This window comes from Calliopsis andreniformis, chromosome 12 (assembly GCF_051401765.1).
Source record: "Calliopsis andreniformis isolate RMS-2024a chromosome 12, iyCalAndr_principal, whole genome shotgun sequence".
Taxonomy (NCBI): domain Eukaryota; kingdom Metazoa; phylum Arthropoda; class Insecta; order Hymenoptera; family Andrenidae; genus Calliopsis; species Calliopsis andreniformis.
In genome coordinates, this window is record NC_135073.1 from 12,056,666 (window position 1) to 12,072,308 (window position 15,643).

The 15,643-nt window shown below is 43.7% G+C and overlaps 2 protein-coding genes across 2 annotated transcripts in view; both read right to left on the bottom strand.

Annotated features, from left to right (window-relative positions):
• The window catches only part of Tei (irregular chiasm C-roughest protein teiresias), a 320,721-nt gene extending 311,972 nt beyond the window's left edge, over positions 1-8,749 (bottom strand). Inside the window, exon 1 of the mRNA XM_076389111.1 lies at positions 8,380-8,749. Within this exon, the coding sequence (XP_076245226.1) occupies positions 8,380-8,473 (94 nt within the window). The 5' untranslated portion in view covers positions 8,474-8,749. The remainder of the gene's footprint in view (positions 1-8,379) is intronic.
• A 22-nt stretch (positions 8,750-8,771) lies between these two features.
• LOC143186263 (uncharacterized) lies at positions 8,772-11,602 on the bottom strand. Its single transcript, XM_076389835.1, has 4 exons — positions 11,523-11,602; positions 11,278-11,481; positions 10,978-11,207; positions 8,772-8,896 (listed from the first exon to the last, which is right to left on the bottom strand). Exons 1-4 carry the CDS (start codon positions 11,600-11,602, stop codon positions 8,772-8,774), a joined length of 639 nt encoding a protein of 212 aa, XP_076245950.1.
• Positions 11,603-15,643: the final 4,041 nt, after the last annotated feature.

Here is a 15,643-nt window from a genome sequence, read left to right on the forward strand (position 1 = left end):
AACAGCAAGTGGTTTAAAGGTTAATAAGGATGCAGCTAATGTTATTACCAGCGCAAACTTCACGGACCACTTTACAAAAACAGCCTCCGTTCAAATAGACTAGAAAAATACAATGCTTCGCAATTCATAGCCGGTATTTCATTAAAAGTTTTTACACTTGTTCCCATTTAACACCTCCGCTTTCCGAGAGAAGAATTTCCAGAAATTCAAATTACACTCGCCCAAGCTCTTTCATTTTACACGGAGCACAGCGAGCTAAAAATCTCTTCGATAAAAGAGAAATTTCACATCCGAATCTGGGAAGCTGGTCTAATGATTTGCCAGAAATTTCTGGAGCGTACGCTCGCGCGTCCTTCGAAGCTAAAAGGGCTAAATGTCTACGCTCCAGCTTTCCAACTAATTTACCATTTCTCTCTCTATTCCTACGCAGTGTTGTTTACAGTTCCCGCAGGATTTCTCTCGGTGTATTTTCCCGACGCCCCCGCGTCGAAGATCCGAAATCACCGACGCGCGCGCCGATGCCAGCTAAAGGACAAGGATAAAACGATCGTTACATCAATCACTGTATCTCGAATTGAACCGTGGCCGAGGGGTTTCGAGTGTCAGCAAAAATGACGAGTCGAACAGGGTCTCGTCGAAACTAACTAGGACGACAGGAGAAGCGCGCTCGATCAATCCCATTCATTTGGATGTACGATCGTTACGGTGGAATTGTATCTTATCCAGAGAAAAACTTCGATATAGAACAAAACGTTCGGTCGTGATCCCTGATATACACGAAGCATTTTCTACAAATTGAACGTCATACGTTGACCGATCGTGCCTGTGTTGTATTCGCTCCCTGACGAGGACACGAGCGCGAACGACGCTCGTGAATCAATTAATAAACAAGGAAAGGAGACACTGAGGGGGAGAAAGAAGAATATAGGGGGGCAGAACGTTAAAGAGAGGACAGGAAATCAAAAGGGAGCATTAAAAGTTGTCGATGCTTTAGCGGCACAGTGGTCGTTGCCAGAAAGGACTCCTTCGGGAGTACATAGGACCAGGAATCACGGTCGGTGGCGGCGACGTAAGGGTGGGAAGCCATTCCGCTCATCTGCCGAGTCATAAAGCAGATAGTACAGTTCTATCCTCGAAAATACATAAATCTTGGCTCGGCTGTAATGTACGAGAAACGAGTCCTCGCGTAAAATAAATGATCGGATCAGCCGTCGTTTGCGATGAAGACATTCGCTCCGACTATTGAGTCTTGATACGGGATCGACTCTGGGAAACACGTCGTTAACGTGACCTGTGTCTCATGGGCCATTCCTGATTCGTGATATTTATGATAAGTCGAGAAGACTTGAAAGCATTACTTCTATTTTTCAAAATTTCGAGAGTACCCCTAACTTTTTTAATATAACAGAAATATCTATCGTAAAGCAAAATTATTTATGTCTAACATTCTTTTTTTTTGGAAATATTATTGTTTAAAGTCTTCAACTTTAAGACTGTCTTATTGACTTGTGTCCTCTGGAATCCTCGGTTTCAGGTAAAAGAATTATTTCAATCTTGTGTCTTCTTTCTAAAAATAAAAATTCTACATTCTAGATCTCAGTTCAAATCTCAACTCGAACTTTTTGAAAATGTGATCTAAGTCGTTCTGTCTTATAGCCACAGATATAAGGAAACGTAACCATCGCTTAGAATTAGAATTCGTGACTCTATCGCTCGAAAGTTCGCGGCTTGCATAGCGTCGACCATTCCAAACTGATTTTATCGGTCTCGTCGAGAATCGATACGGTTCTTTCGCCGTATTCGTTCCAATTTTTATGTAGTCCCCGCGAAAACACAGACAAGACGTTCACTTCCTTTTTCTAACGACTGGAAAACGCCGTCGATTGTAAAAGAGGTATAACGATTTTATGCGACTCGGCAATCCCTTGATACTTGAGGAGGATTGTTCATTCTATTCTGGAACGGGCTAGTAAATTGGTGAATCTTTGGTAATACGCGTTTTATCAACTTGTCTCTTTGGAATGCCTATCCCGCTCTCACCCCCCCGAGGTAAATTCCCTCGGCTGTCTAAAGGCACTTTTCCATGGCGTTTGCAAGATACACTGCTCTTATCGGCACGGCAAGCAGGCTGGGAATGCTACCGTTGCCAACGCTGATGCTAAGACGTTAAAAAGGTGGAGGAAAAGGTGGAATTCGGCACGCGACATTCGTTCTTCATTTTAGAAATGGTTCCTTCGATAATTATGCTTTAATGGTGTGAATAGCTGTCAATAATTCAGTTTCTGTACTTCTTAAATATTCTGTCGTACTACTTAAAACGAATTTGAAATTCAAAGTAGACAGATCGTTTTAGTTATAAAGAATTTAAAATTTGTAAATGTGCGTCTACACTGCATGTTATATAATTACGTTTATTGTAATGTTTATATAACACAGTTATATAACATGTTGTGTAGAGTAATCCTAAGACTTGAAAAAAAGTAAGTAATAGTTTTATTCAAAATTATCAGTTGTGCGTACAATTCTACATTGTACATAAAATCAATCATTGTAAATATTCTAAATTTTCTGTAAATTATATCCTTCCATAATTACGTTTAAGGAATGTTGTTTTCCCAAGCTTTGAATGAATTTATTAGCATCATTATCATGTTGTTTCCAAACAATATTAAAGTTTGTATTCTATTAATGAAGGAACAGAGACAGCGAAGTCTAATTAGAAGCAGTATCATTACATACACATATATTAATATAAAGCGTTCAATTCATCCATGCGTAATCTTGACGCTAATTAAGCGTATTTAGTTCCAACGTGGATTGTATCGGAATAATACCTTTCCCAGTATCACAAATTTCACCACCGAAGGTGTCATCGTAATTAATTCGCTGAAGAGCATTCGTTGGGTTTCGTTACGATTGTAGGAATGTCAAAAAAATTATTCTGGTAATCATGAATTGTGATACTAACGCAGCTGCGCCGTCGAAAACCATCCAAAAATGAACCTGAATCTAAATACTTGCAACCTATTGACTCGAATGAATATTAATTACTTCGGTTCGTGATAACACGCGGGCGACCTTTTTTGTTTCCAATTCACCTACATCAAAACGCAGCTAAAAAGGGGTCAAACCGAATGCTTTGGAGTGTATAAACGCTACACGTGTTTAGATTTCTATATTCTACTGAATGGTTCGCAAAATATAGGCCACGTTTATATTTTCTGTTGGACCGATGCCACAAAGGAGGTAATTTAAAAAAAAAAGAGATGTTTGAAATGACAATGTCTCACGGTCAAATATCCCTTGCTCTCCAGTGATTATATTTTAAAAATAAAAGATGTAATTTTTATTAGTCATTATCGGGAAATTTTATGAAATGCTTCAATTCAAAAACTGGGTATCAATTTTTTAAGAAATAACCCCCGATATTTCTCCATCAACTTTTATTAATACCTGAAGTTTAGCCAAAATAAAGTATCTTCTAATAAATGATCTCAAACGCAAGCAGACAATCCTTCACCCACGCTCCCATAAAAAAAGCCGAGGCTTAAAAACCAGAAACGCAAACAGTACAAGCAAGCACACGATATCAATAACCCCGATAGCTCAAAACAAATGACCTCAAAGTGAAACATTGGCTGCGTCGCGCCCTCCCCTGAAGCCCAACAAAAGCGTACCCCCGTCTGGTTCCCATTGTCCCGCATAAAAGAGACAAACCAAACGAAACTAGGAAAACGGAGAGCGCCGCGACGAAGACATCGACGTGTCCCTCCTCGTTCCATCCGCTTGCAACATTTCTTCGTGTTATTCAAATCTCATTAAACTCGAATGCTGGTGGCGCGTACGCGCTGGCGATGACTCCGCGTCGCGTCGCGTCGCGTCGCGTTCACGCGTAACCAGCGAGACGCGGCGAGGAGATACGGTTTGATGGAACATAATGGTCGGGCCCGCGGCGCGTATGATGCACTCGACGCGACGCGCTTTTCGAAATAAATCTTGGAAACAAATAAAACGTCGATGCCGGGGTAATGCTCATAATTCCATGGCCGCGTGCACAGCCGTATCGATTGCGCGCAGCCCGATGGTTTTGCAAAACAAACACGCGGACGGGACGCTGGTCTCGCGGGCTCAGCCAGCTCTCGCCGACCAGGCCCGTCGTAATCTCTAATACGTAATATCGGTGTTCACGGTGAAACGAGCAACGCCAATAAAACGAAACGAGTCAGCGGCGAGAGCGACGCTGACAAGGTAAAACGCGACGGCCTGCTCAATAATTTCGTAATTCGACGAGCTGACGACCGCATAACGGAGGAAAAAATCGCAATTTGATTAATTCGCTTGTATCGGTGGTAGCGACGGAGCAAAATGTTTGCCTGGACGCCCCCGTCCGCAGCGGCGATCGACCCGATAAATTGAGAGGACAAAGCTTCGAGTTTATTAGATCCATAATATTTTACAGGGAATCGTTCCTACGCGAGGCCATTTTTCACAGCCGACCGAAGGTGATGTATTATCGGAGCGCGCCGCGGCTCGATACCCCGTTATCGTTATTGTTTTTCCACGGATTTTGTTTTTTCCCCTTGCCGTCGTTTGTACGTTCACGGATTCCTGCCGAAAGGATGGCTTCGGTTCGGAGTGGACGAGTTTCGACTTGAATAACGCGGGGTGATAAGAAGTCTTGGGTTTGAGTAAATTTTATTCACGAGTTATTCCACTTTTCTTCAGTTATTATGAGGAGATAGATCTTGATAATATAATAGATTAAGTAGATCTACACATGAATACTTGCAAGCTCGAAAGCTCAAAATCTTGGAAGCTCGGAAGCTCAAAACCTTGCAAATTTAAAAGCTCAATACCTTGTAAGCTCCATAGATCACAACCTTGCAAGCTTGTAACCTCGAACGCTTGCGAATTCCAAACCTCGGATACTGGCAAGTTCGAAATCAGGAGAACTTGCAAGCTCAAAAGCTCAAGAGCTTGCAAGCTCACAAGTTTGCATATTCGAAAACATGAAAGCCTTCGAGTTCGCAAGTTCTCAATTTCGACAGCGTGCAAGCTCGCAAGCTCACAGCTTGAAATCTTCGTAACTCGATGGCTCAGACTTTAAACTCTAAAAAACTTTAAATCCCGCATGCTTAAAAAAACATAACATTCTCGTCATTTATAAATGTAAATTATTTAAATAGTTAAACACGATTACCTTTTTCACAATCGACAAAACACGGATCTATCGTTCGACTGTCCCATAAACAGAACATACTCAGAAACCACTTAATTTAGTATCAACCACTTACGTTAACTCAACGATAGAACTCTACTTCCGTTTATGACCCTGTCGGTTTTACGACTTCGAATTTTATCTGCTATCGACTATACATTCTACATGACCAAAAGTCAGCGATGAATCGAGGGAAAAGTCACAGAGGGGGAAAGAAACACAAAATCGCAGGTGCATCCTGGTAACGAGGCTAAGAAGAAACTCGCGAACTTTTATTGAAGCTTTCGTTGTACCTGGAAGGTGACGGCCGAAACTGACCCAAAAAGTCGGACGGATGCGGGATACTCGAGTATCCTCTTCTGAAAGCCATTCGACATCCAGGGGATGCGCCAGTGGAGATCGCGAAAATGGAACGAGGGGAAAAAGGGCAAACAGAACAAACAAGATTCTGGTCGGCAAATAAGAATAGTTATTACTCTCCTGAAGGGAGGGGTTGGAGAAATTTCTGAGAAGTTTGAAGATGGGAAAAAAGAACGTAGGAGAGGAGCGTGGTTCAGGGGGTGAATGCAAAAGACTGACGTGAAAAGAAACTGTCCACAAACATTTTTCAAGAATGCAGAGTGAAGGAAGAATAAGGCACCAACATTGAAAATAATAATACCAGGCGCGCTGGAAAATGACGCAAACATGGTCATTTCTTTTTATGAAAATAGCTGCGACATCATTTACCCGGTGGCCCCTTAAAAGCATCGCAGGTAAATAGAATGGACGAAGATGAAACGGAATGCAGAAAAGAAATCGGAAACTTTTGTAGCGTGAACAATACAGAAAATTAGAAACCTGACACGAGCTAAGAATTGCTGAAAAATTCTGCTAACAGAAGAAAAGAATCTTAACGCTAAAACTCTGTCAAAATGCTTTTGACTTTATATAACAATTATCTAGACATTAAATCTATTGTAATTTTCGTCGCAATACAAGTTTCTTTACAGTATGTTTCAATTTTAATAATTCGTAATTCTAGTGAGCTGTTACGTGACAATGAGTCACCAATGGGAAAAGGAGAAAGTTAATTTAAGCGATCAACAAATGAAAAACAGAGACCTTCTAAAGACTAAAAAATTCACAGCAACGTAGATACAGAAATAGCGCGGAATGGCTAACGCAAGGTACATGGAGAGACCGCCGTAGAAATAATTATAATACTATCCACCTGCGTTTACTCCCAGGGTTCGTCGGCGAAATGCAAGAGGACAGGCACGTCGAGAGAACATTACTTGTCTGCAAGAAAGAACCGGACCGAAAAAAGAAATAGTGGCGTAAGAGAGATAGAAAGGAAGTTCTCTTTAATAAAAAAAAAAGGGAACGAAGGAAGAAAAAACAAGGAAATATCAGCCATCTCACACCCATCGTGACAACGTCCGCGTCCTATTCTGGCTTCAACGTTCTTTGAGCCAAACCACCGCACCGTTCACGCCCTCTTTGCCACCCTCCCCTGCTCACTCTTCTACCCTCGCCAGTTGGTCCAGCGACACCGTACAGGCTGGATACGACCAGCCAGCAAGAGTAGAAGAGCGAAGTTATACTCCGTTGTATCGTTCCTGCCTTTTCACGATGCGTCGCGTATATCTCGGCTAAACAGGCCATTTCATCACGTTTCGTTTCCTTGTGCCTCGTTACGTCCCTCTCTGTCTCTTACTATCTTATTCTTTCAGTAGCTAGCGTCCTTATCCCGTTTTCACTCTTTACACCGTCTCTTTGCTATAGCTTCTATTCTAACGACACATATTTCGACGGCCAAACACAGCGTATTGGACGGACGCTCAAAGTTTCAGAGCTACCGAATTGCGTCGAGGTATTACTCTCGAAGAAAAGAGGGACCGCTGTTTCTCGGCGAAACGAGGGTTCCGCAAACGATTAACGCGTTCACTGCCACGGGAGTCCCCTGTGATAGGGTGTTTGGAGCTATAATGCTTTTTTAGGACCCTTGCAATATATAATATTACTTCTTTATTGCGCTGAGACAGTACACTGGATTGTAGGTATAAAGAACGTGGGAAGAGTGAATTGACCATTGCCTGGAAGGCGAGGTACAGGTAATATAATGATAATAGGGTAATGAAGAATTGGAGGTAGACGATTTTCTGATTGAATCAGAATTTGAATTTTGGCAGGGGAGCTAATTATAAAAAAATAATGTTTTCTGCGTGTCAGCAACGTCGTGGGACAATATTTAGTTTCTAAGCGAGAAAACGTCACACTCGGTTTTTATAACAATACGCGATATTGTCATTGAAAATACACGACGAGATAAAGTAAGTCGCTTCCACAGTAAAACAGTAGCGTTTCCTCGACGCGGGGAAACTCCATTCACTCCAATCGTCTCAACTGTTACAAATATATTCCTACTACGAAAATGTTGATCTATGTCAATTTGTAAGTAACAGTATCCTTTCTTTAATACGACAGGGAGTATATTATTTTGAGGAAGAGTGGAATTATCAAAGGAAATTAGAGGATCAAGTTTTTAGGCACTAACACTCATATTTATACTTCAATCAACAGTTCTTTAATTAATTTTGAATTCCTTGTAAGTTCCCAGCTTTCTGAAAAATAATTATTAGACTTATTTTATTCCAAAAGTAGATTCTGGACTCTTAATTACCTCCTTTAAAACGTCAAATAATTTCAAGAGCAATTTTATATAATTAAGTGATCCTCTAATTTATTCCAAAGGCCTCATATTACTCTCTCAGTCACAAAGTAAAAGCCATCATAAATAGCAAGTCAAGCAGCCAAAGAATCAAAAGCGTTTTAACACTTTAACTACTGAATACATTTTCTCAAGCATTTCGTAGGATCTGAAGCATTACTTTTGATAAGGTATCCGCTACCTTTTGTCTGAAAATAATGTGAAAATATGAAGAAAAAATATTCTTTAAAAATCTCCTAATCTCTCTCTGCAAACTTCAGCTGATATCATCACACATACGAAAATGTACATACACATCTCTCTCAAATGTATCCAAAAAAGACAGGACAAAGTCAAAGACTAGACCCATAGAAGAAGTTCTTCCACGCGTATACATATCACGTACTTCAGTACACACAGTAGTTAAAGTGGCAACAACTTGCGAAAGCAATAAACAGCGTGTACTCACTCGTTGCGTGGGACGACTCGCAGAACAGGACGACCAGGAGTAATCCAGCCGCGAGAAGCGTAGCCAGGAAGAACGATCCCGAGGTGCAGCCCATCACGGCATCACTGATTCCTAGACCTCTCAGTAATCCTCACCGAAGCACCGATCCGATCACGATCCAGTCGTTCTTTCCCAGTTCAACTGTCGAGTATGCCACTGTCACTTCCCGAGCATCCGACTGTCATCCGCGGCAGAGGGTCCATTCGTACGCTGACCACGTCGTACAGTCCAGCAGCATCAGTGCAACCCTGTCGCACGGGATTCTCGTCTACTCGCGTCACATGGCGTCGTCAACTTTTCACGCGCATCGTAACTCGTCCACACACGTCCCGTGTACCTCGACGCCAATCGATTCAGACTTTTCCTCGGCTCGTCACTTCGCCACTCGACCGCACCTTCATCCAAGATTCACCATCGAATGCATCCTCGAACCTCGCCGATCTCCTTCCGCCATGGACTCGCCCATGGTCCCGCGGCTCTGCAAATCCGTCAAAGGTACGTTTACCTCGATCGATTCGCGATCGCTAATTCAGAGAAAGATCCCCAATCGAACGCCTAATGCCCCCATCCTTTCTCGCGATCTCTATTCAATACGAATCCTCAGAACGGATGAAAAATTGAATGGTCCAGGGTGGTTTCTTTGTAAACGAACTACGGAGCAGCTGATGCTATTCCGCTGAATGCATAGTACCCAGCCAATTATCAGACTTTAGGGGGACCCGTCGAACCTCCTTGGGCGGAACCTCGGCGGAACGTACTTGTTAAACTTCGCCACTAAAGCGCCATTGTAAGTGATGTAACTTAAATCGAAGAAGCGATTCGAGGACGATGGAGCCTTTCGATGGCTCCGTGGTTAGCACGCCTACGCATTTATTCTCGCGAGCTCCCATCAATCACCCATACTTAAAGGCTTCATCGAATCCTCGACCCAGAATGGATCGTAAAACGGTGATGGTAATCAGAAAGAAGTTGCGTTCCAAGCGATCGTCTATTTCACGGCGGAAGATCAAAAGCAATCGGTCGAATTTTATTTCCCTCTCGGATCGATGGCGACGTAACACGTTGTCGAAAATAATATTCAAGCGTGGAGCACTTAATGGAGCGCGGGTCATTTAACGTTTGCTCTCGCTGCCCGCGATGATTTACGCGTAATTGAAGTGGAGGACGGGTATCGGGTTGGTCGTCATTTTGCACCGGAATCAGCCGGCTCGTCGCGACCGAGTCGTACAAATCACGTATTTAGGCCGCGGCATAAATCATCCTCCGCGAGTTTCGCCGAGAAACGTATGGCCTTTTAAATTGATCGTAACCGAGGATCTCGCGCTGTCTCTGGCCCCGCTGGCTTCGCGTATTCTGCGCGCGTACATCCAAGGATCGCTGTTAATTAAAAATTTCCTCGGTAACACGCGTCGATTCGCCGCTGCACGAAATTAAAACCAACGGTCGACGTTCTGTGAATTACGGAGCGTTGGGACGCTTATTGTTAGACGAGTCGCGCGCGGTTTCGGTACGTTTGCCAGTCTATAAATCTCCGCGATTTACTCGTTAAGTCGTCGAGCCTCGACAGAGCTCGGCCGAAATAAAAACATTCGAGCGGAATGTCGCAAGATTTGTGTCGAAGAATATACACACGAGTAAACTGGGGAAAGTAGATCGCGAAACGTATTTGCGGAAGCCGTATATCTTGGTATCGGTTTATTCCAGCCTCTAATCATCGGCCCGCAAGCTGGGTACACAAAATCCCTCGTGCATATGCATCGACTAACCGCTTTGTCTTGATAGCTTGCATGCATGTTACTGTTCTCGGATTGTTCGATTTACGCGGGAAGAAGGGGCTCCATTAATTTTCGTTTGCCATGACGACGGTGCGTCAGCGACAGCCTCCCCAGCACTGCTTTAAGAATCTTTGTTCGACCACTACGAACCCTTGACATTCACGGAATGAAAAGAAAAAGTGGATTATGAGTGCACTTGTCGACAACACGTGTAACTTGGGAACAGTTGAAGGGCAGCGCGAGCACGCTAGAAAATCGTGATAAATATAAAACGGAGCAACGTTTGAGAGGCACGTGGTCGTTCCACGTTCCACGGTGTTAGATATTGAACGGAGGAGTCTCAGGACGGTGAGAAAAGGAAACGACGATCATCTCCATTAAATGCCAGCTGCCTCTCACGACTCTGCGCGAACAAAAGCGCTGACCGCCAAAGGTGCTCGACTTTGACGGCTCCGAGAGCCCGAACGTAATCACGCCCACGCACACACGTGCTCGGCGAAAAGTCGATCGACGAGCCCTTTCGTTGTCACTCGGCGAGAGGAGGAGAGAAGAGGCTGGCGGTGAAAACGGCGAAAAGGAAAAGAAAGAAGAGGGCAGGCGCTTTGTTGCACGAAAAAAGAGCTCCAACGCCAGCGGTTTCAGCCGCACGCTTCACTCTCTTTTACAGCCGTCCGCTTTGCAGACACATTCGCGGACCTTTTCGACCTTCCGACTCCTTTCAGAAGCGTCGTCGCACACGTCCCCTCGTCTGTCAGTTTAAAAAAGCGAAAGAAATCCGACGTACTCTGAAGGCGATCGCTGTCGAACTTCCTTCGAGGACGACCCGTGGACAAAGAGAGGACACACCAGTCCACGTCGACGTCGACAGAGTAGCGCGTCGCGGGGTCGCCGGCGTGACTGTGACACGCGTGCACGAGCGGAACACGCAGCGAAGAGCAGAGGAGAAAGCCCCGACGCGGTGCGCGACGCGAAGAAGCCTCGAGTGTACTCTCGGCTCTGGCTCTGCTTTCGGAACTGAGTCGAGAGAGAGAGCATCGTCAGAGTTTCGAGGGATTCAGAGCTACCCCTACCCCCTACCACCGACCCCTGTCTCTCCGGCAACCCGCGTGCTCCAGCGCTTCTACTTTTCCCCTGAACCGCCACCCCCACCCTACTGGCAAGGATCTCCCCCACCAGCGAGAGCATCGCCACCCCAACCCGGTGGTCGGCTGCGCGCGAGCGCGCCTCCACGCGCGCACTCGAATCCAGTCGAATCCAGGCACGCGCGTCACCACCAACCTCGACGGATCTCCACGGACCACATGCGGGCTTAAAAATACGCCTCGTTACTCTGACGACGCTGTTTTACGCGCGACATTTCTTCTTCCCTTCTGCCCCGTTCGGCGACAACGCGCACCCCCGCCGTGCATCATAGAAATGGCCCGACGAGAGCCACCAGAGAGGAGCCGAACGGTGGCCGTCCCCTCGATCGAACGATCGCGAGATTACGCGGCTCGGGAATCCCCCTCGCGTTGTTAACGCGCTTCGGAACCTGCGATGGAAGCATCACGGTGCCGTTTAAATCCTGACAATCGACGCTAATACCGGCAGTTTATGATACGTATGGTGGGGGTGGGCTACTGTTAATGGCCTGGCGGAGAGGTGATAGATGGGGAGGGGTTGTTGGAGAGGATAGCTAATGACCTTCGAGGGATATCTTACTCGCGGTGTAATCGTTGCGGGATTTCTTGTAATTTTAGGATTTATGTACTTTGGGACGTGTGAATGAGGAATATGGGGAAAATAAAATTGCAACTTCAGAGAATACAGTGTTAAGCTGAAGTCCCTTGGAGAAGTTACAGATCATGGAATCAGTAAGAGTTGACTTTGTAGATTTAACAAAGTTGCTGTTACTGTAGTCAAGCTACCTTTGTTAATTTTACAAAAGTCTACCCTGACGTAATAAGACGTAAATGTAACATGTTGAATTAAGGTTCTAAAGTTTGAATATCAATATTTCGAAAATAGAATAATGTGACTTGTCATTTTGGTTTAAAGACAAAGAGATTTCTATACCCTTTCATCTACACCATGAAAGAGCTAAAATTTCAATGTCCAATATTTTCTCCCTTCTACAGATTCTACAAAATTCAATCCCTTTGATAAACTTTACATCCAACCGTTCAAGAGTTAGCGAGAACAGAACGTGTACTGTTCCTTTCGTCACAACCTAAAATGAGTTCTAGAGAAAAGCGTTTTATGTCCCCCGACAGAGGAACGATAGCAACGTTGTCGAAAGACTTAACTCCAATCACATCTTGAGAAAAATTCCATCTAGCCCCTGGGGAACTATTTCCCGTTTTACGAGTATCTACAGGTCCTTATAAACAAGCCCTATCCAAGAATGAAAGTTATGAAAGGAACCGAATGCGAAGCCAAGAGAAGTCTTTCTGATAAGAAGTTCGTTTAAAATGCATGTCTCGCCTATTCTTCTGCAATTCTATCGTTTTCAGCCTTTTTGAGGAAGACATGTACACATAATAGCAGGAAACTGCGAGTGAACATTCAGAGATGTAACTTCGACTTTCTAAAGCTAAACTTAAATGAAAAGAAAGAGTATTTAAGATTCACCGAATATTAATCGAATGATTGTTACAAATCATGGGGATAGTAATAGAAAATTTTTGTTCCCATCTTATTCCAACTTGAAATTCCAGAGTACGCTTAACTATTCAATCAAAGTTCTACTTTCGATAAATATCAACTGCTACCTGTACCTCATAAGTCACAAAGTCGATCGATAGCTTCCGCTCACTACAGAATAATAAACCCTCGAATACCACAGTGCTACCTACACAGGTACTAATTTAAAGTAACACATTTTCAGCCTGCGCAACATATTAAAACTTGCTGCAGTCATTTTGAGCGATGCGATTTAATTTTGGGTGCAAGGTGTACCCAGAAATTGAATTCCCGTCGTACAAAAGGGAACTGTCGCAGAGAGCTAATATAAGGGCAGGGTGTTGAATGGTCCCCACCTTGAATTCAATGATCGGCCGATGGGGAGATACGTTCGAAATCGATTGAGTTAATCTTTACACAGGTAGCCCAGGGACTCGGTGATTTACGGTGTCCGTGGAAGGGCAGCACGCGACTGGGCAAGAGGGAGTTTTGCAAAGCGCGCGATAAAGTTCGACGTGCCGCCCTTTTGTCAAAACAATGTGCGACCGTGTCGCGTGTTCGCTGCTTCCGAGCTATGTGAACGATAAAGTTCACCGATATTAACATCTTCGTCGGTGGTGTAATTTTCGCCCCCGGCACCCTAGCCAACCCCCACCTAAGACCTGATATACTGCAGCGTTTCGTTGCGGCGGTGCCCGTATTACGGCTAATATTTCTCTTCGGTACAGAACGAAAATTGAGTACTTTATAAGGAGGTGGGACATTAATAACTCGTACAGCCGGCTGGTATTTTCAGGACAGCTTAAAAGCCCTCGCCGCATCGATGATGTATTATATGCTCACAAAAGAACTGACACTTACTGCCGCGCTCTTTCTGCCCCTACACCACCCCTTGCTCGCTCTCCTTACCCCTTTATGGAGTCCCGTTGTCTCGGACATCAGAGCGCGAGCCACCCCTCGATCGTCGCTAAACATTTGTCTTGCGACATGATTTTTGAGTGCTACTTTCTGATGAGCCCGCGGGGAAAAAGAGGCTTTGATGAAGAGGTAGTTTGAATGTTGACACCACCATGACTGAATGGACTACTGGATTACTTATGAGGACTCGTCTACAAGGAGTCGAGGCACGTTTCAGTGGAAACAGACGTGAGGTATCAGACACTTGCTATTCTATATGAAGAGTGAGATTTCGAGTGCCGCGTGTGAGGGGTTTAAACTTACACGACTAAGAATATTAATAATTGCAAGGTGAATAGAAAATTAGTATGAACTAAATGAGCTAAGATCACTGGGCGTTGTATAACAGAATTTTTACTGAACGCAACCTGCTGAGAATAAGCACTTTTTATGTAAAGACGAAATAAAGCTACAGCTCCTAAACGAGTGTTTTAATCTCGTTGAGGACTACATTGCAAACAGCCGAAATTCAGCTTTTTACGACAAACGTTTTCACAGTTGCTGGCGACTGTATCACTGTTTACTGACCCCGCGAGGGAGTACATAACAGATCCCAACTGAATGAATGCAACGAATTCCAACGCAATCCACGAAAATACATAGCAAGCTCTGTGTTTCTGCATTGTCGAAGAACAATGGGTGATGATTGCAAAAACGCCGGTGAATGCACGAGCGGCGTAAAAAGCGGCGTAATGACGATTCGTTATCATAGCGCGTTCCTGTTGGATCCGCGGGCTCATAAGTAATTTATGAGTCACCGAGCTACCGGGATCGCTACTTTAACAACAATGACATCATCAATCGATGCTGAAAACATTTCACGAACTAATCAACTCTGTGTTGTAGTATCCAATTTCACATATTTGTGGCGCGTTTTGCGTTTCACCGTCTCTCTTTTTAATTCAACCTCTACCAACCAACCCTCTTGATTATTTCTGAAAATAATCAGTCTCGGTAACATTCATCACAATCTCCGTTTGATTATAGGTATTCTGTGAAATTGACTTCCAAGGCTGAAAAAATGTGATCACAATGGGGTAGTAAAGCAACGCGTTAGTCGTACATTCTATTCGATGGTTTATTAGAGTGTAAGGTATGAAGTATCCTCTTTTTCTTTCCAGGGTAATAATTTCTCCTTCAAGGAGCATGTCAGGATGACAGGATGAGAAGTAGGGTAGATTTTGGAGCAAGTATGCAATGTTATCAGAAGTTATGTAGTATGTAAATTCTTTACTTTTTCTGCCATTTTTTTAAATATTTCTCATCTATTTTTTAGACCACAACTTTTATACAAACTAAAGTTTTTAATATAATGTAGTCTGTTTATAAAGTAGGTAACCACGATTTCACCAAGCTGACGTTTAAAACGTTTTACAATGTTTCTAGATACCAGTGTCTAGAACACTTATATTAATTTGCGATTTTTAATTATTGATTCATGAATGTGTGATGGATGACATATTTGAAAACACAAACGAAATTGTGGTCACCTACATTATTATTATAACGTGCCCACTTTATTAACATTGCCTACTTATTTCCCAAAAAAAGACTCTCGAAAATCTGGCCCATATTCCAATCTATCATCTCATTGTAACCTATTTTTCATTACACCATCAACCACGTCACCCGTATTTCCCTACACGCGTAAACATCACAAAGTCCTAAGCGACGAGTTCGCAAGATAAATTGTCAGAGATGGATCGTCGCTCGATCGATCGTTAAAAAAAGGAGCTCGAGTAAATAACGTATCGCTCGATCTTTAATGGGATAAACGGAGTAGCGCGGAATCCGTCTCCGTTTCGTATTCCAACCTAGCAACGCGACTCTCC